At 39.4% G+C, this 21,801-nt stretch overlaps 1 protein-coding gene across 5 annotated transcripts in view; it reads right to left on the minus strand.

The window, feature by feature from the left end:
• Pik3c2g (phosphatidylinositol-4-phosphate 3-kinase catalytic subunit type 2 gamma) overlaps positions 1-21,801 on the minus strand; it is a 327,855-nt gene that overhangs the window by 107,704 nt on the left and 198,350 nt on the right. For all 5 annotated transcript variants that reach the window (XM_055610362.1, XM_055610384.1, XM_055610373.1 and 2 more), the window contains 3 exons: positions 9,405-9,585; positions 5,304-5,411; positions 370-462 (listed from right to left, as the gene is read on the minus strand). In XM_055610362.1, the coding sequence (XP_055466337.1) occupies positions 370-462; positions 5,304-5,411; positions 9,405-9,585 (382 nt within the window). The remainder of the gene's footprint in view (positions 1-369; positions 463-5,303; positions 5,412-9,404; positions 9,586-21,801) is intronic.

A 21,801-nucleotide genomic window follows, 5' to 3' on the forward strand; every position in this document is an offset into this window, starting at 1 on the left:
ACACACACACACACACACACACACACACACACACACACACATATATATGCCCAAAGAAAATGCTGCTTCTAGAAACCTATCACCCATGTCACTTTCTCCGTCATTCAAAAGTGATCTTATGCTTTCATTTATTCAAACTTAGTTCAAGATTTGAACTGAAGGATACCTGGAATTTAGCCAGTAACACTTGATTTATTTCCAATCAGCTTGGCATACACTATAATTCTGTAGAGAGACAGACTCTAAAATAATTGGGAAACTTCTGCGTTTTTGCCAGGGGAAAATAACTGCAATCATTTCTTTTCGTGAGCAATAAATCAATAGTTCTGCTTATGGAATCAATTTTGGGATTCAGGAGAGTTACTGTACCTTAAAAATAACACTGATATTTTTGCCCATTGGATTAGCACTGATGAAAGTAATCTTCAATGGCAAAGCATTAGATTTGAAATATGAACATGCCTATAGGAGGACAAGAGAAGAAGGGTGAGCAAAATAAGGCAAAAACAATACCTTTCTGAAAATCACAGCTCCCTGCAGAATTTGTGAGATGAGTAAACAGAACAAATAGATTTTTATACTTGGACAAACAACTGTATTTGTCAAAAATGAAGAAACTAACACTAGTGTCCCAATCTCAAGTGCTTGTCTCCATGTTCCTTTCTTCACATCTTGCTCTGCAGTTTTAGGTACCCAAGTCAACCATCAAATGGTGGCAAACTATCAAATGGAACATTTCAGAACTAATTCTCCAGCTTTAAACTGCAGTCCCTTCTGAGAAGCACTGTGAAGTCATGCACCATCTCACTCTCATCAGTGTAGGACATCTTCTGTGTGGTATAGGTATGGTGTTTTGAATGAGAAATGTCCTCCATAAGCTCCCATGTTTGCATACTTGACCTACAGGTGGCTGCCGATGGTGTTTGGGGAGGTTACAGAATCCTCAGGAGGTGGAACACTGATTGAGGAAAACTGAGCCCCATGCCCAGCTTTCTCTCTCTTCTTCCCATGCCTGTGGCTAGGAATGTGATTAGGCAGCTTTCCACTTCTGCTGCCGGTTACCATGCTTTTCCTGTCATGATGGACTGTAGCCCTTTGGACCTGTGAGCCAGAATAAATCCTTTCTCCCCTACGCTGCTTGTGATGTTTTACCTCAACATAAAAGTAACTAATATATCCATATTAGTCTATAAATGATATGATATATTTATGCTTACAATAAGCTATGAGACATATAGATATTATGTTTATAATAGTTAGCTAACAGATGAAAGTTAATATTATTTTATTTCAGGTTTTTTGGTTGTTTTTTTCTCACATAAAAAAAAAAACACGGACCCACAGTTAAGAGAGAGCAAAATTCTAATCTTATTCCTGAATTTTATTATCAATAAGATTTTTAAAATTAGTACTTAATGTGTTTTTACTACACTGAAAAGTATAGAATAAAAAATCTTATTGCATGCATTCTGGTAAAAGACACAGGCTAATGAGTATGAGACGGGTTCTGCTGAACTTGACAGAAAAAAAGGGTACGTGGAAGAATTAATACTTTTTTTGTTGTTGTTCATGAATGTTTTCTTTGTAGAGAGTAACACAGCATAGCTTCCTTTTTTCGTCACATTTCCCATTTATATTTTTAGTGTTTCAATGTCAACTGCTTCCATGCAACTTTCCTGTGTGTTTATTTTCCTAACTTGTTGGAAGGTTGAAAGGCTTCCTGTGCTTAGAGTGGTAAAGTTAAGTCAATACCAAAGAAAAGAAAGGGATTTGGTCCATTCAATCGAGCAAGTCAGTAAAATAAGACATCAATATATATTGAAGGATCAGTTTGAATATACGTATTTGTCATCTGAAATCAGTATAAACCGAGAAGAAAGGGGTCTGTTCTTAACTTAGTTGTCAACATAAATCTAATCTAGTCTCTAACCAAATGCAAAACATTGCTTGCTCAATAAACTTGAGTTTTATAGTTTTAAAGGTGAGGCTGCATGAGAAGCATGAGTTTCTGCTGTAAAAAACAAAACAAAACAAAACAAAAACATATGATCCTTAATGAATTATGTGACCTTATCATGCTATAGAGTCAATTAAAATATATAATATATATTATTATAATTGATAATGATATATAATATAATATATAATCAAATAATATATCAGTATGCTATAGAAGTAAGTAGTGAATCTTATGATCTTATACATCGTATAAAATTAAGAAATCTTATATTAGAAAGAAATGAGTCTGGATAAATGGCTTTCAAGTTATGAATTCAGTTTGTGGGGCCTGCTTTGAAAGATGCCAGGTCAAAAGAATAGAAAAAGTCAAAAAGTGGCTGAAAAAATGCCTTAGACACTCTTCTTATTTTTCTTGGATCTATTATGCTTTCAAATTTTCATTTCTTGTTTTCACATACAGTATATTTACTGAAAGTCATGTCAAAATATTCTATTATGAACAGCTACTGTATGCAAACCACTATCTGGATGCTAACAGAAAGAATCACTGTATTTAGTTAAAATGTCAATGAAAATTGGCATGAAAGTATATACATATGCATTAAATGGAAAGTTCACAAAGAAATTTATCACAGTTGAATGAATAAGCATCTGAAGAATAAAGTCATTTGAAGGTGAACTAGATCTTGAAGATTATGAGAGACATGCAGATTTGAAAATAGGCAGAGGAAGGGCTTTTCTGGGTGGGGAAAGGCAAACCATAAAACACAACTTACAGGAGAAGTTTAAAAGGTGGACGACAAATGTCAGATCCAAGGGGAAGGGAAGACTGAACCAAAGTCTTGTGGATGGTTTTATGCTTGGTAAAATGGAAAACTAGAAGGAAGGAAGCAAGATAAAAGGTGAAAGAGAGAGAAAAGAAATGTATGACCTCTGACTGTGAAAAGCAGAGCTGATTGACATAGGCATAAAGATAATTGGAAAAATAAATAAGAAATCTTTGTCTGATCCTTGTTTTTCCATCCACAGAGACACACAGACTGCACTGAGTGATTCCCAACTTTCCCACCTGCTCATACCTCAGCAATTCAAAGAGAAATAAGGAATTCTACAATTAATTCTACATGTCCCTGAGGGGGGCATGGTTGAAGATTTTCTTGTAAAGAGAAAACAACACAAGCCTGAGACTCTTGTTCTCTGCCTTTGAAAGCTATGCTTTATACAATAAATTGGGTCAGGCTGAGTTTTTCTTCCACTGACAGAACACAGACCGAAGACTCTCCCACATTTATTGAATTAGTGGCCCCACACACCAAACAGCTTCCTTGGATCATTTGTGAGGTTTCTCCTCAGAATAGGTTCTGACAAACAATGAGCCTGGCACTGCAGCAGAAGACCTCATAGTCGCTACATTTATAAAGTTCCTCACCAGTGTGAATTTTTTTGTCGTATAATGAGGTGTGAGTTTTGACTGCATGTTTACTTGACTAGACATTTAGAGAGCAGTTTTGTTTTATGTGATAATGTGCAACACAGAAAGAGACAGAATGCCTTGTTACATTGCATTCACAAGGATTTTCTGCAGCCAGCAATTAAGAGTTCTAAATGAAGGTTTGGTCCGAATTGCCTTCATGTATGTATTTGTCTTCCATCATTGAGGTTCTGCTGATTTTTAAGACGTTTCCTCTAACGTAAGGCCCTACCACACTCATTGCTTGCACATGGCTTTTCCACAGTGTAGGCTCTCAGATGCTCTGTAAGTGTCCATGTTGGAATGGAGAGTTTTCCTATATTCATTTCAGCTGTGAGGTTTCTGCACAGTAGGATTGGGAGACAGATTAACATTTGCCACATGACAATGCCATATGGTTATGGCAGCCTTGTCCATTGCTGTACGCCAGATGCTCAGCTCTGTTCCAGACAGTCACAGAAAATAGGTCCAGGAGATGGATGTACTTGGACAGTACTTGGACAGCGTAAGGAGGGAGTGTAGCCTTCGCAGCAGGATAAGCGATAACACGTTCCACATTGTTGACTGCTGGCCCAGCTAGCACATCCTGGCTGCCTAAGGACCAATCCTCAGCACAAACAGAACTTACAGAAACATGACTAAATCAAAATGTGCCTGTAACTTTAGTTGCCAAAATTAAGCCATTCTTAAATACACACTTGCTTGTGTGCGTGTACACACACAGACACACACTCAAAAAAGAAGAAACAAAAACCAAGAACTGCAATAAGTCCTGTTTTTCTTTCTACCTTAAACATTTCTAAGATCCATAGCTTCTAGCTGTATATTAGTCAATAAATACATCTAACACTTGAAAATTCACACAATTTTTAAAGCATTAGTAATGTTTCAAATTTAGCCCATATGGATAAATGTCAATTTATAGGATTTAATGTCTTGTTATTTTCCCCCAAACATGTTTGTGAGGCATGTCAGGAAAGTTTGTAAGAGGTCTTGACAGTGACAAAGTCACAGAAATGTCAAGTCTTTAGCAAGCTTTTTCCATTTGTGCTGGTAGTGGACTTATTTTCTCCTAACCGTTGGGCTTGTTGTCTTATGACTTAAGTATCATTTACTGCTCAATGCTTGATAGCTTAACCTCTTCACTTTTAAATCTCACTCATCAATCATTTTCCCTATTAGTGTCTTTCTCCTCTAGCATTTTTGAGAAGAAGAATAATAAAGCTTGGTGGGAACAAAGGAGAAAAAAGATTCTGAGTCAGAGAAAGCTGATTGAGGAGGTACCATGTGACAGAGGATTAGGAATAGAATGTTAAGGAAGTCATGAGTCTGAAAATTACTAGGAAAGGTTATACAGGCATGGGTAAAATCACAAAACTTATAACATACTGATATATAGACACTAGTGCATATTAAATTGAATCAAAATGGACATAGATAGCTAAAGATATTAATGTATATACATGTTATGCATGTAGTATAAATAGGCGTGAAATTATAATCAGCTCTGCCAGCTGGTCCATCCCTAAATAACTCAGGGGAATATGGAAAAGTTTCGTGGATGAAGTTCCCAACTAAACCACCCCGAATAGTAAGACAAATCTATTCATTGTGAGAAATACCTTTGCTCTCTTTCACTTTTCAATAAATGGATAACTTGTTTTTAAATCAACAAATTATACTACAGGATCAATGTTTTCCCAAGTCATCACAATGAATCGAACATAACACCCAGTGTGGATAGGATTAAATTATTTCCCTTAAAGTAGTTGCAATGCCCATTTTTTAATTATTTACTCCATGTAAAAATATTTTATGAACTAAAGAATAAAAAAAGAAATAGCTCATTTATTTACTAAATAATTTGACTCACGTCCAGATCAATTCCTTTTATGCATAAGGCTGGATTCAGAGGAAGAAGACAAGTCTCTATATCTTTAAGGAATTCTTGTAGACTGCCAATCTCTTTCTTTAGTACATCCTGCAAGAAAATAAAATCAGAAAAACAATGTTTAAGAAATTGTAAAGAACTCAACTCTTTGAGTTACACCTTCCTTGTATTGATGAAATGAACTCTCCAGTTCTGGCGTGGGTGCTGTGGTTGATACTGATATTAAGCAGCTGGTAAATGATGTATGATGGAGCAGCAGACAAGGGACCATAATGAGTGATGCTGAAAACACCCAGCCAAAGAGGTCCTGTCCCTTCTCATCTACTTGAGGTTCAACTAGAAGCAAATGTCAAACAAGCATTGTGCTGCTGACAAGAATCGGGGTAGGCTGGATTTGAATGTGGTCCATTAATTTCAAACCCTCGTGTTAAGTAATTATTAACTTAATCATTTTCAAATAATCTCCCCCAAATCTTCATTTATAGCTATCAAGTTTTAAAAGAAATAGTCAACACATTATGTAAAAATATTTACTTACATTAGTAAGACAATGGCAAAACGTTAATCACACCGTGCTGTCAGGAACAATAATTAATGTGAATAAACAGTCACTCAGTGAGTACATTTCTAAGCTCTTTTTCACCCCAGGCTTGAAAGTTCTTTGCACAAATGATAAAGATGAAATTTAATCTGGTTAATAATGTTTAACTCTCTTACTCTTGGTTTGTATAAAGTGACAAAATCTGCTTCTTCTAGGATCTAGAAGGGAAAATTCTACCCAGACATATTTTTGGATCTCACCTTCTTTCATTATATATAAGTGGGTTTGCCTGATAAATATCATGGAGGGGAATCCATGTTCCTGAAAGAGGGACCCTAAGTCAATGGACCCACAGAATTCAAATTCCCTCAGGAATTTCACAGTGCTCACATACAGAAAGAGGTTGCCAACAGCTCTGACCAGTTATCTCACAAGTAAATTAGGCATGGTGTTTTTGTTTTTTTTTCCTTTTGTTGCATGTTTTCTGTAAAATTGTAACATTGTTACAGGGAAATGAGAGATGCTAACAGTGACACTCTCTCTTGTTTGGCCAAATTGTAAATTTTTACTTAATTTCTCTTGAGTTTTAGGGGAGCTAAGGAGGAATTTCAGTGTATCTGAGTGTCTGATTACACTCCCATCAAGCAAAACCTCTTTACTATTTTTCTGCAGTTAGATTTAGTTTAGTGCTTTTTATTTAAATAGAAAATAAAATATTGTCTTTTAAAACAGCTATCAGGATGGAAGATGGAAGATGGCTGAGCAGATAGAAGTGCTAGCCTTGCAAGCCTGACAACCCGAATTTGGGACCCAGATCCCAGAGTGGAAGAAGAGAAGCAAGTCCAGAGAGCTGTACTCTGACTTCAACTCCCACCCCGAAGTATGTGTGCACTATCTGATAGATACATACACCCCAAACTAACAAAGTAGCGTTCACAAGAGCACTGTTCAGGGATCACCATAGAAGAGGGCAGAAGGCTTATAAGAGCGAGAGACAGCTGCTGATTGATGTAAAGACGTGTTTTGTAGACATGACAGGGTTATGGTGCATGTGAACATAGTCACATAATCACAGTGGCTGTGGCCACAGTATAAGACCTGCAGAAGATCAAGCCAATCAAAATCCTAGCATGGATGGGGGAGAGGCTCACAAGGCCGACCACTAGCTGAAGAGCTATTGGCAATTGGTGGATGTTGAGGGAGACACAGTCAGTTTCCTCTGAGGTGGTAGGTTGCCCATGCTCTGGAAGATGCCCTTTAACCCACTCACATATGAAGCACTAAGGGACTCAGTGATTTAAAAAAATAATAATGGATAAGGGTGGGAGGAAGAATGGTAGGGAGGATTCGGGAGGATTTGAGGGAACAGAATAGGGATGGATTTGATTATATGCATGTATGGAATTCTCAACAATAAAAATACTGACACACAATACAAATGTAAATTTTTTTAAGAGTTACCCATTGCCGCTCTTACCTCTTGTTTTATTTTTCAGCAATGCCACTCACCACAAAAGTTTTAGTAAAACCAGTATCACTCTGGGACTTGATATAAGCTATCAAAAAGTCCTGGGATTATTTATCTATGGTGGGCAGCAGATGAGAAAACAAAACAAAACAAACAAACAAACAAAACACCTAAATCTACTTTGCTGGGAGGTTCTACCAATTTATTTAATTTCAAAAAAGTTTTGATCTAACATTAGAAAATAATTGAAAGCCTTTAAATAATATTGAGAAATCAAAGGTCTTAAAAGGTGTTACCTGTGATAAGTCTGAAGTAACCTTGGAGTAGTCACATGTTTTCTATTAAAAAAAGCATTCCAGGGAGGGAGAAGGAAAGGAGGGTGGTCCTGGGAGAGGAGGAGGGATAGGGCTACAGCAAGGATGTAAGATGAATTTTTAAAAACTAAATAAAGAAAAAGAAAAAAATGCATTTCATATTTACCCATTTTAGTTCCCCCACCTGCTACATAGGTGAAGTAGTAGAGCCTTGGGCATTCTTATCAAAGGCAGTAATGACCCTTTTTTCTAGCGGAAAAATCCTAGTTTGGGAAACAAACTTAAGGTATTTTGTTTATTGCTATTGTCACATAGTCTTGAACATTCTTGTTGTTTTTAGACAATGCAAAGAAGCTATGAATTTCCTTGAAGACAAGATCATGTTTTAGTTATATCTATATCCTTAACTTCTTGTTGGGGGTTAAGTACTTAACTGCTATTGAATAATGTTCTTTATGAAGGGTGGGTGTCCACCATCCTCCTGTGCACGCAACATCGAACTTAAAACAACTTCCTTAATGGCCTCTATCAATGAAGAGAGCTAATGATGCAGATGGTTAAAAAGATCCAATGTGCTTCATTTAAGTCAAGAAAAAGAATAATAAATACAGTTATGCCAGTGAGAATATTTTAGTGATTATACATATAACTTAATATAAAAATACGACCACCCATAGTACTGTTGATGTTTATCTAATTAATTTTATTTGGTATCAAAAGTGTTTTTAGGCCGATATAGAGCTAGATGGTGATCTTCTCCCATAAGCCTGATTTTGTCACTGTGTTCAGCTTGTGACCTCAGAGGTCTGGAGAGATCACACAGAGGCACTTAAAAGCTAAGAGTGGAGTTCCTGTCCTCTCCAGCTCTTGCTATTTCCCACACAACGAGAGCAACAGAACAAGAAAATTTGAACACAGGGAACTTCCCAAAGACTCATACTCCAACCAAGGACTATTCATGGAAATAACCTAGAACCCCTGCACAGATGTAGCCCATGGCAGTTTAGTGTCCAAGTGGGTTACCTAGTAATGGGAAGAGGGACTGCCTCTGACATAATCTGATTGGCCTGCTCTTTAATCACCTCCCCCTGAGGGGGGAGCAGCCTTACCAGGCCACAGTAGAGGACAATGCAGCCATTCCTGATGTGATCTGATAGACTAAGAGCAGAAGGAAGGAGAGGAGGATCTCCCCTATCAGTGGACGTGGGGAGGAGCATGCATGCAGAAAGGGGAGGGAGGGTGGGATCGGGAGGGGAGGAGGGAGGGGCTTATGGGGGGATACAAAATGAATAAAGTGTAATTAATAATAATAATAATAATAATAAAGGAAAAAAAAAAGCTAAGAGTGTTTGCTGATCTTCCGGAGGATTTGAGCTCTGTTGCCAGAGCCTAAGTCAGGCAACTCACAGCTGCCTGTAACCGCAGTCACATAGTGCACATACTCACAAGTCGACATATTCACATATACACAACTAAAGTAAAATACAATTTAAAGAAATAGGGTTTCATCTGGATGTTCCTGAAGCTTCGTTCAAGTTTGTGTCTTCTTGCCATAACAAGCCTGTGTCAAACATGGCTACTTACATACCAATGTCTTTTATGCTCTGGTGACTGAAAATATTTTTAACTTTAAGAAAAGTAATTTAAAAGTTTTTTAACTAAGTGTATTTGAGGAGTTTGTTTTCTAAGTTATGAATCAGAAACAGTTGACTCAAAGGCAGACAATTAGCATTTTGCTAAAGATTGATATCTTCACCAACCTGTCTCTGAGGGTCACTGGCAGACTTGACTTTCTCTCCAATATCACCCAAAAGTTTGACAAGTTTCTGCTCCTTGGAAAACTCATCATTCAGGGCTTCTCCTGCGCAGAACTGGAGAGCAGCCAATAGTTCCTGGTACCAGCGTTTAAAGCAGGCTTCACCTTGTGCAGCCTGCAGCAGCCTGGAGGAAAACAAAAAGCATCCTTGTATCTAACAAACGTGTTTTCTTTTCTTTTCTTTTTTTTTAAGCCACCTCCAGCAGGAGCAATAAGTACATTTTCAGACTAATCTGTATATCTGTATGTGGTGGCTGGGGGCAGTTTAGCAGCTTACAATGAGGAGAATGCTCTTTATTTGTTGGCAGGCCTCAGATTTCATCTGATAGCTAATGAGCCTCCAAGAGAGAAGAATCAATAAAAACTCTGCCCTTTCTCATTTCAGTTCCCGGTGTACTTTCTTTTCTTTCACTCTCCTTAATTCTATAACAAACACATAAGACAGGAAATCTCAGACTAAAAATTGGGCAAGGATTTAGAATCACTTCTTAATAAGGGATGATGCTGTATTGTAACTTAACTATGAAGCCCAACTTTTTTTGTCAAATTACCTACCCAAATCCATCGTATGCCTATGTGATGATCCCACCCTACCCTTAGCATGTCCCCTGATAATCTGAAGGAAGACATTGTACAGGCATGAGATGGTTTTGTTTGTTTCCAGACATTTCTGGCTTCAATTCTTAGCTCTACACCATATAAGCCACTTAAACTGGAACATTCTTTTTGTGTTTATTTTTTTAAAGGTATTTTATTTTGAAGGGGTGTGTGTGTGTGTGTGTGTGTGTGTGTGTGTGTATTCATATGTATGTAGCTGCTCTTGAATTCCAGAAGAGGGTATCAGATCCTGTAGAACTGGAGATAATAAGTGATTGTGATTCTTCCAAGGTAGAAGCTAGAAACTTGATTCCTGTTCTTTGCTAGAGTTCCAAGTGCTCATAACTGTTGAGCATGTCTCAAGCCCGTGAGCATTCTTTCTCTCTGTATAAAATAACGAGCCTCACTGTGCAGAATCGTGCAGAATGAAGAGTGCTGACATAATCAGATGTCTAGCACCCCGGAGCACAGAGCCCCTCTGTATCTCGCTGCTTCCCACGTGTCAACTTTTGCATGCCTGGCAGTCAGCTCATGAAAGGCACAGAGCATGAGTGCAGAGACTCACAAGGAAATGGAATAGTGATAGGAATTTGATTACTTAGTCTGCCACTTGGCAATTTATGTTGTCTTGAAAGCAATTACAATATGCTAAAACCTTACTTTCTATTATGCTCTAAAATATGAGTAGAATTAAAAAAAATCCTTTGAAACTCAACCACTCTCAGATTTATTCTTATAATTTTAATTAGTCTTTAATTTTCTTCTCTTCTGAGAGTGGTATCTAAGGAGCTAGAAGAAAAAGGGGAAAAGAATACTGGGAAAACAATGCTTGGTATTATAGCAATAGCAACACCAACAATAGAAAACCAGAACCAGCCAACTTACCAACCAACCAACCAAACAAACAAAAAAACCCCCAGAGATATGCATTAGCTGTCTTTCTCATTGCTGAGGCAAAATATCTGACCGATCACGAAGGAAAAGGGGGTTTTCTTCAGCCCATAGTCTGAGGTACAGTTCATCATAGCAGGAGCATAAAACAGCTGATCACATGATCACATCACATCTACACCCAGGAAGCACAAGCCAAGAATGCTGGTGCTTTTCTCCTTTTTATTCAATTCAGGACCCCGAGCTCATGGAATGATGCCATCTGCATTTAGAGTGGGTCTGCTGAGTTCAATAAACGCAATCTACAAACTCTCTCAAAGACACAGCCAGGCCAAAACTTGTCTTCAAGGTCAGGCTAGATCCTGTCACCACCTTGACAGTTAGTATAAACCAACACAGAGGTTGTCATTCTTCATTTTCAGTTTTGTGTCCTTGCCCAACATATAGTATGCTGCAGAGATTCTAGCAATGCTTGCTTTCATCTGGTCAATGTTCTATTCTTGCACATTTTTAGATTAGTTGGTTGACTATGTGGTTTTTTTCTACAATGTGCATATTTTATTTTATTTTTAAATTAATTTATTTATTCACTTTACATCTGAGCATAGTTCCCTTCCTCCTCTACTCCAAATCCTACCTCCTTCCCTCTTCTCTTTTTCCATCCTCCCCTATTCCTCAGAAAAGGAGAATTCCCACTTCTAATCCACCCCAGCTCATCAAGTCCTATCAGGACTGTATGCATCCTCTTTCCCTGTAGCCTGGCTGAAGCTGCCAGGGGGAGCAATCAAAAGGGAGGCAACAGAGATGGTCTCAGAGAAAGCCCTTGCTCCCCTTACTAGGACACCCCCATGAAGCCAGAGCTGCTCATTGGCTTCATCTGTTTAGGGGCCATTCTTGGTTGGTGCTTCAGTCTCCACAAGCTCTCTGGGCCCTGGTTAGTTAGCTGTATTGGTCTTCTTGTGGAGCTCCTCTACTTTCCAGGTTCTTCTAGCCTTCCTCCTACTTTTCCACAAGACTCCCTACTCTTCAACCAATGTTTGGCTGTGAGTTTCAGCATCCGTTGGGTGGATCCTCTCAGAGGACAGCTGTGCTAGGTTCCTGTCTGCAAACATAGTAGAGTATTGTTAATAATGTCAGGGGTTGGCTCTTTCCCATGGGGTGATCTCAGATTAGGCCTTAAAAGCGAATGCCTCCTTCTTTTCTAAGCCTCACAGAGCACGTTCATCTTAGCCACCTCCTTCATTGTCCTAAAGGAAGCACAGCTTTGTGTGCACTAGCAATTTTTAATTACTCTCAGAGAGCATGAAATTTGCAAGCACACGCAAGCACTCACAGGAGCTGAGGATGCATGGCAGGAAACATAGGCTGCACAGAGAACCTGCTTACTATGGAGGGAAGAGTGAATGATGAAAAGTTTTTAAGCTCACCTCCATGATGAGTTTCAATGTGCCTGGCAGACCATAAATGAACCAGGGCATCATTTGAAGATTCCAAGAGAACATGTGGCCATGTACACAAACAGAAAGCTGCAAGGTCAGGCCGACCCATGTACAACTTCAAGGTCTTTTATGTAGACCAATGCCTTTCAGATTATTGCAGTGTTCCAAGGATGGTGGTGGTGCGTCATTTTTAGTTTATTTGGGTTCGGTGAAGTAGGCTTTTTCTATTTCCCACATCAGTATTTGCCAGCATTTCCTTACACTTTGAATATTGAGTCAATTGTGCTCTGAAATGTTTTTAACCTGTTCCAGCTTTTGAATACAAATCCACAACCAAGGAGATGATGTGTATATATATATATATATATATATATATATATATATATATATATATATGATAAAATATATTACTTTGCACAAATGAAGCCCACAGCTTTTTACTAAAATAACCAAAGAAAAGGTATGTTTTAGGGTTGATGTCATAAGGACTACCAGAACTGGATAGTTAATTGGTGTTTTAATATCTTTGTTTTTTTTTATTCTATCAGAAATAAATTTACTTCTCTTCTAAGCCATATATTTGCTGCTTTCCCATTCAAGAAGGAAAATATCCATTTGATTCCTTGTCCACAATAGAGTAAAGCAGGGTAGTTTTTCTTAGAGACTATGTGACGCTGATGTAAAACACATCAGAGCTAAGAACACTCAGAGGCTTCCGTTGTGATTATTCTTGGAGAACGTAGCCAGCTTAAACCCCAAATCCTGCCAAGAATACATTCTCTCCTGGTGAGGCAGAGCTCAAGCTCTATATGTAAAGAGTTTGTTTTTACACTTGCAGAAATAAAATCATGCAGAGTTAGAGATGACTGTGAGGGACCAACCATACAGATGCTTTTGCTAGTAATGGAAATTAATGTGGCCTTTAATTTTCAACAACTACAGAGATAGTTGTACTGTACAGTTTTGAGTGAAGTGCCTCTCACTAGTGTGTCAGTGACCTTCCATCTAAGGATGGGCAAATCCTTCATGCTGTGGTTTTTACTCATTGCTTCTGCTTATAAAAAAACAAGCAAACACTCCCCTCCCCCCAAAAAAGCCCCTAGAAATTAGTTAGCAACTGTCCCTTGAGCATTACAGTAATCCTTTTTTGAAAATGATTGTCAAATGAAATGTTTAAAAATAGAAAGTGAAGGTACCGAGACTGAGAACTATCTATCAGACTCATTTAAAGAGCCGGCTTTTAAGATGCAGGGAATGTGATCAGGCTCTGAGCTGAATCTCAAAATCCCAGAGACTGTTCACTCTATGGCCTGCAAGATCCAGTTGTGACTCAACTTGATAACATCTTGTCCAGCTACTTTGATGACCTTATATGAACTGTACACCTTGGCAACATTAAAATAAACACACACGCACACACACACACACACACACACACACACAAGACCCAGACAGCTAGGGAAGATTTTGACTGTGTTCAGTATTACAGACAGGAAGCAAGAATAAAGTAAACATAACTTGGGTGATAGCACATCTGCCAAGAAGGTATGTCCCGAAATTAAGTGGCTTTCCCTGGACTCAGATGTTCAGAATAGTGACATAGCCTAACTAGCATGAAATGGAGGTTTTCCTTAGATATTAGGGAAGTTCTGAATTTTCCTCATGCATCTAGCTGCATCCAGGCACATGGCAAACAAACCTGCTGCAGCCACAGGCCAAGTAGAGAGAGTTCACATCTTATCAGTTTACCAGCAGGGCAAATCCAAGAAATCACACCATCCAGTCCCCTTTGCCTCAAAATTCTCTTCAGCCTTTCTGTTCTTAATTTTAGTTCTCACAGTCTACCCTACAATGTGGCAGCTGGCTGAGATTTTCACCACTGTGAACTCACTGTGCATGAAGAGAGGCATCAATGTCCATTAACAGAGAGGGACAGAGTCCCCACAACAGCGAGCAACTTCATGCCACTCTAGTCCTCAACCCCATTTCCATTTCCTCCTGTATTCATTGCTGTTTTATGTTATCTGAGGTGTGTGTATCCGGAAACTAGTGTTAGAGAACAGTAGGATGTTCTAGTATGTGAATTCTTCAAGGATACTTAGAACCTTGGGAAAGATAAAGGCTGAGATCCAACATTTAATAAGAAATTGTTAATATTAATATTTTATAGTGTGTCTAATTTTGTTTTATATCCTAAGTGGCTGAGAGATTTAGTTAGGACTTCACACTGAGGAATGTGACAAACACTCCTTCCAGTTTAGAGAGCTTTTGGATTGGTCTGTTGTTAACACACAGATTTGCTTTCTTACAAATAGTCATTGGGTTAATGTTGCATGTCAGTATGAGTTAAGACAAATGTGTGCTCGCCAATTGTTTGATATCAGGCAGTATCTATTTGCCAATATGAACAGTTTGCAACTACTTAAATAGAAAACTGTTCACAAAGAGAGTGCATAAAAATATAGTTAAATCAATTTTTGGAGATTATTTATATTTCAGAACTTTTAAATATATGAGAGGTTCTATAAGAGATGCAACTGACCCTACCGACACATATATCATACTTATAGATGATCATTATTTGCTCATAGGTGGGCATTCCACTGTGCCCACCCTGGGTGGTGGGATGGCATTAATGTTTCCAACACCATGCTTTTTCTTTTGAAAAAGGTTGCTCATCCTCCACTTTGCCACATGACCTTTAGTGTCTTCTTCTAAGCAGAGTATACTGATCTGGACTTTGTCAGCTCAACTACGTGGTTTGCCCTGGTGTTGACCCAGGAACTGGAAGGACTGTGTGCTCATGTAATTCAGATATGTTACACATTCTGTTGAGGTTCAAGGGATCCTCTTGTCATTCTGCTTCGAGTAGTGAAAAGATCCAGGAGCTGTTTCTCGAGGGCTGAGGTGAGGTGACTCTGGACAGCAGAGTTCACTTTGGAGGCTCAAAGCCTGGGGGAGTGAAGAAAGTTGCAGCTGAGAACTGTTGGCTGCTCCAAGCCTCTGCAGCCTTGGGCCACCTCCCTGAGTTGCTATGGTAAGAATTAGTGGCTGAGAGTGCTGGCAAACACCTTTAGTGCCAGCACACAGGAGGCAAAGTTGTTCAGATCTCTGTGAGTTCTAGGCCAGCCTGATCGACATGTGAGTTTGAGAATATCCAGGGCTGCACAGTAAGATCTTGTCTCAAAAATAATTTAAACAATTGATGAATATGCGAATTTCCATACTTTTCGTTTTCTTCAATTTTTTTTGCTTTTATTTTCACATATTTGTTTGAATCACCTTTACAATGAAAACATTTTTTTAAACATCTCCAATGGCTGCACTGAGGATAATTCAGAGCAAAACTAATTACTAAAAAAATAAATAAAAAATTATCAGGAGCAAAATTCAGTGAACTATATGAGTGATAAATTTCTGTGTACTACTTCAAAGTAAAAGGAAAATAATTTAAGCAATAAAAATAGCTTTTGGTCATAGATCATAAAAATTCACAAAGGGTGTTTAAAATTATTTGTCTTGGCTTACTTAAACATGTAATTCACATTGCTAAAATTTTTATTGTTATTTTATTACAACTAACATACTTTTTGATTCATTTAGAAGTCAGGCCGATGTGCCATCTGTTCTTTTGTCCACCCAAATGTCAGTGCATCTGAAAGGAGGTGATCAGTGGGAATATTTTCAGCTGATACAAGCAACTGAGCAATGGTGAGGTTGCTCAGTGTCTACATAACAGGTTTAAGCAGAGGGGAAGGGCAATGAGAGAGGTGTCTACACTCTCCTGGGAAACTGAGGAGTCTGCTGCAGTGGCAGATTCTAGAGTCTGGCATGTTGTACTGGGATGGATGGCTTTGGATGAAGGACCACCCAAATCATTAGGTTGTTCCTTGTTGCCTTGGAGGTGCTTACAAAGATGTCTCCTTGTACTGGATGTGGGAAGGTGTATCTCTTGTCTCAGCCTTTGGGAATCTACTGCAGATTAATTCTCCAAGGCTCTTTATGAAATAGATAGATGACTATGCTTCACAAAGCATTGCTCCTGCTGGGTACTTTCTGCATTTTCTCAGATGCATTGTCTGAAAGCCATGAGTCATCAGTATCCTGGAGATTGGAGTGGCTCCATTATGACTCTTATCCCTGGAGACTTTAGTGAAGAGGGAGGCATGAAGAGAGTCCTTTATAGAGAACGAAGTGCATGCAAGAATAGGAGCCTGACACTCAGGGTAAATGGCTTGTCATTTGTCCTGGGATTCAGAACAGGGAGTCCAGGTTCTCATGGTGAGAAGGGACAGCAAAGGAATGGGCTGCAGTCCATACCCCAGCTCTTTTACACAGCAGGGCTCTCATTTTTCTCAGGTTTCAAATGCAGCCATAAAATGTAATTGCGTTTAACCACATATGTGTAGGTAAAGGAGAATCCTAAACCAGATCTTCCACTATGGAGGTGCCCCACATATCCCCATTCCCTCATACCCCAGCCCCCACCAAGAGCTCATAACTGGTAACCACAACATTGTTGACAATGGATTCTTGGTAGGAAAGCCCAGCTCAGACTTCGAGTCTGCAAACACCTCACCTTTCCTCTGTGTATGGAAGGCCCCAAAGTCATCAAAGGGCCATCGGAAGTCAGTCACAAAGCCACTAACTCAACTCTTACCCATTGTATGGCTCCATGCAAGCTAAAGCCAACTTGATGCTGTAGAATGTCTGAGGGTACGAATGTATCAAGTTAGAGGTAAGAGGAAATGTTAAAGTGGAAATGACTGCTGGGAGTTAATTGATTTCTAAAAACTACTAGGAAATTTTAGAATCTACTCTGGTTTTAGAGGGTATGTGAGGGCAAAGGTAAGACTTTTTTTTTAAGTGAAAGCTTTATTCAAAACTACAAAATTCATTCAGTCTGAAGAAAACTGTATGAGACAGTTGAAAATCTGAGTAAGTGTAAGAGGAAGACTTCCATAGAAGACTTCCATAGAATGCACATGGCATTCTAGAAGAGAAAGGCAACAAGCATTACTGAAAATATGAGTTTATGGTGCCTCGTTATCAACTTGCTAGAATTAAGAAACACCTCAGAATCCAGGCACAGTGCCACATGCCTGTAGTCCCAGAATTTTGGGAGGCAGAGGCAGGCATATCTCTGAATTTAAGTCCAGACTGGTCTACAAAGAGAGTCCAGGACATCCAAGGCTACACAGAGAAACCCTGTTTTGAAAATAAGCAAAAGAAAAGAAAAAAAGGAAACACTTAGGAGCCTGGGAAGGCACACTTCTGGGTGAGTCTATAGAGAAATTAGACCTAAGAAATGGCTTGATCCAGTGACACAAGCTTCAAAATCCTCAGTGACTATTTTAAGGTAGAAGATGGGGCCTTGACCCCATTCTGGCCTGTCTTGTGTCTTGGGATCTTGGTTATTCTTTGTCCTTCTCACATTAACCAAACACAGACCCTCATCACAACTCACATCCTCCAGAAATTAGTATCACATAAGCATGAGATCTCTGTCCCTCACCTTCCTTGATTAGTTAAGGTAGCTGAGATTAAGGATTTGCTCACAGTCACATGGTGATGGGGACACAGAGTGCTTGACCATTGCACAGAGCTCTTTGCAGACCATGCTTATGTGTTCAAATTCACTGCAAGGAGATCTCCACTTGTCTGTATCATCCCGGCAAGCGGGTCCGGGCCCTATAGAACGGTGGTAAGGGTCAGTAATCCAAATTCCAGCCTTAGGACACTGTGTTTGTAATTCTCATTGCAGCTATGGAGCATTCACTTTACATGCCGTGCTTTCCAAGCCCTTTGCCTCGCTGCCCAGGGCGATTCAAACATGAGCTCTGAGTGTCGCGAATCCGTCTATCTGTGACCCATAGACACTGAACAATTTGCCGAGGGTCAAAGTCAGTGGGCTGAGGATGCAAACTCTTGTTGTCTGACCCCTTTCACATTCCTCTGAGGCTGTACCTCCTGATAGCCTGCCAAGGCTGAGCTTACCACCAAACCAACACTAACATGGAATCTAGCAGGTTTTTTTTTTTTTTCCCAGTTTCATGTCCTATTTTCACTTGAGCTGTCCTTTTCGCTTCCCTGCTTCTTAATCCACCGTGGCTGCACAATCGCAGACTGCGTTTTTTTCTTCCAAGTTTCTTGTTTCATTTGGTTCCACTACCGAAAAATTCCCCCCAACTCCTCCCCAAATAATTATTTTCCTTTCTTCCTGTAACATACAATTTTAAATTTTAAGAAATCTCGTTAGACTAAATTTAATTCTGAGTGAAGTGCTTTAAGGTTTGGAAGCCTTTCTCCCCTTTTACCTCACTCAAAACATTCCTAGAATGTAGAAATGTGGAATCTACTCATGTAAAACATTCATCTCACCCACTCCTCCTCCAGCCCTTCCTCACTTGAGAAAGTAGGAGCATTATTAGGCTGTGGAAAAAGCTGGCCTGCTGTGGGTGGCATTGGCGAAGGAGAGGGGGAAAAAAAGAGGCTAGGTGGAAAGTAATACCTAGATGCCATCTGGAAATGCAGGGCTCCAGATGGGCTGTGCACAGCTAACATGTATTCCTTGCACAACACACCTTAATTGGACCCAGGGTTCCAAATAATTCCAAGTTATGGCAGAAGAGGAATGGGGACTCTCTAACATCAGCACATGTACACAACAATAAATTCTGCCTGACATATAATTAATGCTCAAAGCCTGCTGGTGGAATTTTAAATTAGTCAGAAGGATGACTGTTTTCCCCTTACTCTTGGAAAATATGGCTCTGAGTTCCTAACTTGGTCCTTTAATTTTTTTTTTTTTCAGAATACATGTTCAGTTCTTTCAAAGGCTATGTAAACATCTTTTTTCATAAAGTTCCCCTAACAAAATTTCTTTCAAGGATAAAGCAATTCCTTTGCTGAATAGAATGAATGTTTCACAAGAATAGCAACATCATAATAATAATAATAATAATAATAATAATAATAATAATAATAATAATCCTTTTCACACACACCCCAGCCTTTTGTTCTCATGAAGCTCCCGTGGAAGGCGAAATAATCACCATGTTGTGAACTGGGCAACTCAGGTGTTTGAACACAGCTGGAGAGGCAGGTTTACAGGTGTAAGGCAAGGCTGACTTTGAAACATCCAGTGTTCTTGGCACTTCAGCTTCATATCACAGCTGGGGCAGCTGCTTCAGCCTTCATTTTTCAAAGCCACCAACAGGGTGTTTTCCTTGTAAAGATGTTGAAGGTTCCCTGGGATGCTTTCCACAGGATTTGGAGCTCTGTTTGATGTCCTGAGGAAACATCTGGGATGCTCTTGTTCATCCTTATGAAAGAAGCTGTCTCTCCAAGGGGGCTGACTCCTTTGAATCCATTCCTTTCAGCAACTCAGTGAAGGCTTCCTGCTATTTTTTGAGACTTTCATGAGCCACCTGGCTAATTGCCTGTTGACTTATGGGCTGTTTTAGAAGCCCTTTCCAGAATGTGCTTGGTAGGCATCTCCTTATGAAACAAATGCAAAAATAGCATGAGATACTCCCCATTTCCAATATTTTCACATGGCTGTTCCAGTAGCTGCTTTCACCTGAGCTGTTATAAAATGTTGATAATGTCTCTTGTCACAGCTGTTTGAAGCCCTAACACTAAAGATATTTGAAGACAAGGCCTTTAAGGAGTTAAAGTGAAGTGAGGGCATAGGGATGGGTTGAGTGTCCAACATGGCTGGTGTCCTTGAAAGGAGGGGAGGGACCATCTCTGAGGGATGTGCACCCACACAGAAGGTCACAGCAAGAAAGTGTCTGTCTACAAGTCAGATGTAGCCCTAGTCTTGGACTTTTGGTTTCCAGAACTATGGAAAAATGAATTTCTTAAATCACCTTGATGTGTTATTCTGCTATGAAGGCCTGTTTCAGTTTTCTTTTGAAATACTCTGACCCAAAGCAAGTTGGGGGGGCAGTTAATTTTTCTTACACTTCCAGGCCTTAGATCACCATAGAGGGGGTCAAAGTAGGCCAGAATCCAGAGGAAGAAACACTGCTTACTAGCTCACTTGTGCAATTTATGCCCTCTTGCTTAGGCATGCATAGGGCAAGGTCCATGGAGTGGGAAGGAAGTTTTCTCTTGGTCTCAGAGCCTTCCCAATCCTATTCTTTGTTTCTAATGGAGACCGTCACACAGGTATGCTCCATCATAGCATAGCTAGTACTCCAGGCAGGCAACTCACCAAGGCCTGTATATTTGGATGTTTCTAAGCCTCTCTGTATAGTTTTCTCTCTTCCAGGCTATGAAGCTGGACCCTTCTGGAGTAGAAAGGGTCATAATATATCATCTATTATCAGATCTGGGTAGTGCATTGAATTTCTTTATGACCCGCTATATCCTGAATGGAAAGGCGAGTAGATTAGAATTCCAATGACCCATCTTGACAGAGAAAAATTCTCTGTAGCTTGTTTTAGAAAGGGAGCTGGACCAGAAAGCATAAATAACAACCACACTATCACAGTAATTCTCTTGTTTGCTTAACAAGAGAACTAATGACCTAAATAAATACATTTCTTTGTTCTAGTTAGGTTTAATTGCCAACTTGACACAGCCTGGAATGTCAGAGAAGTCAGTCTCTATTGAGGGATAACCCAGATCAGATTGGTTTATGGGTGTGCATGCTTGTGTGTGTGTGTGATGTTGACCATTACATGATGTAGGAGGGGCCAGCTCACAGACCACCTTGGGTGGCCGATACCATTCCGTGGGGAGGTGGTCCTGGACTGTAGAAGAAAGCTAGGTAAGCATGAGCCTGTACGTCAGATGGCAAGCAGCGTTCCCGTGGTTTCTGCTTCAAGTCTCTGAGTCTTACTCAGCCATCCCTCAGTGATGGGCTGTGACCTGTAACCTGAAATAAATCCCGTTGTCTCCTAAGTTACTTTTGTTCAGAATGTTTTGTTTTTTATAGCAACAGAATGAGACCAGAACACCCATCTTCCTGAAATTAATTTTTTATATTCATTAATCAAAATTTCGGGATGTGAACCCAGCTCACTTGCCAATAAGTCTGGAATTGTAGGCTACTAACATGTGTATTTCCACATGTGGTTTTCTTTGAATAATCAAAACTTTTTTATAGGTTTATGTGCAGTAATATTTGCACAAAAACATGAGCATATTTTAAAGTATAATTTATTTATGTATATTAATTAAAAATAATCAAAACATGTATGTATAGGAAGCATTTACATTTAAAATATTTTATTGATTCTTTGTGAATTTCACATCATGTCCCCCCAACGCCACTCATCTCCACATCATCTCTTCATATCCACCGTTGCCCTTGCAACCTCTCCCCCGGAAGAAAACGAAAAAGAATAAATTAATAAAAATAAATAAATAAGCCATCTCGCCATGGAAGCCACGGTGTGCCAT

The sequence above is a fragment of the Psammomys obesus genome, unplaced genomic scaffold (assembly GCF_907164565.1).
Source record: "Psammomys obesus unplaced genomic scaffold, mPsaObe1.curated_primary_1811, whole genome shotgun sequence".
NCBI lineage: Eukaryota > Metazoa > Chordata > Mammalia > Rodentia > Muridae > Psammomys > Psammomys obesus.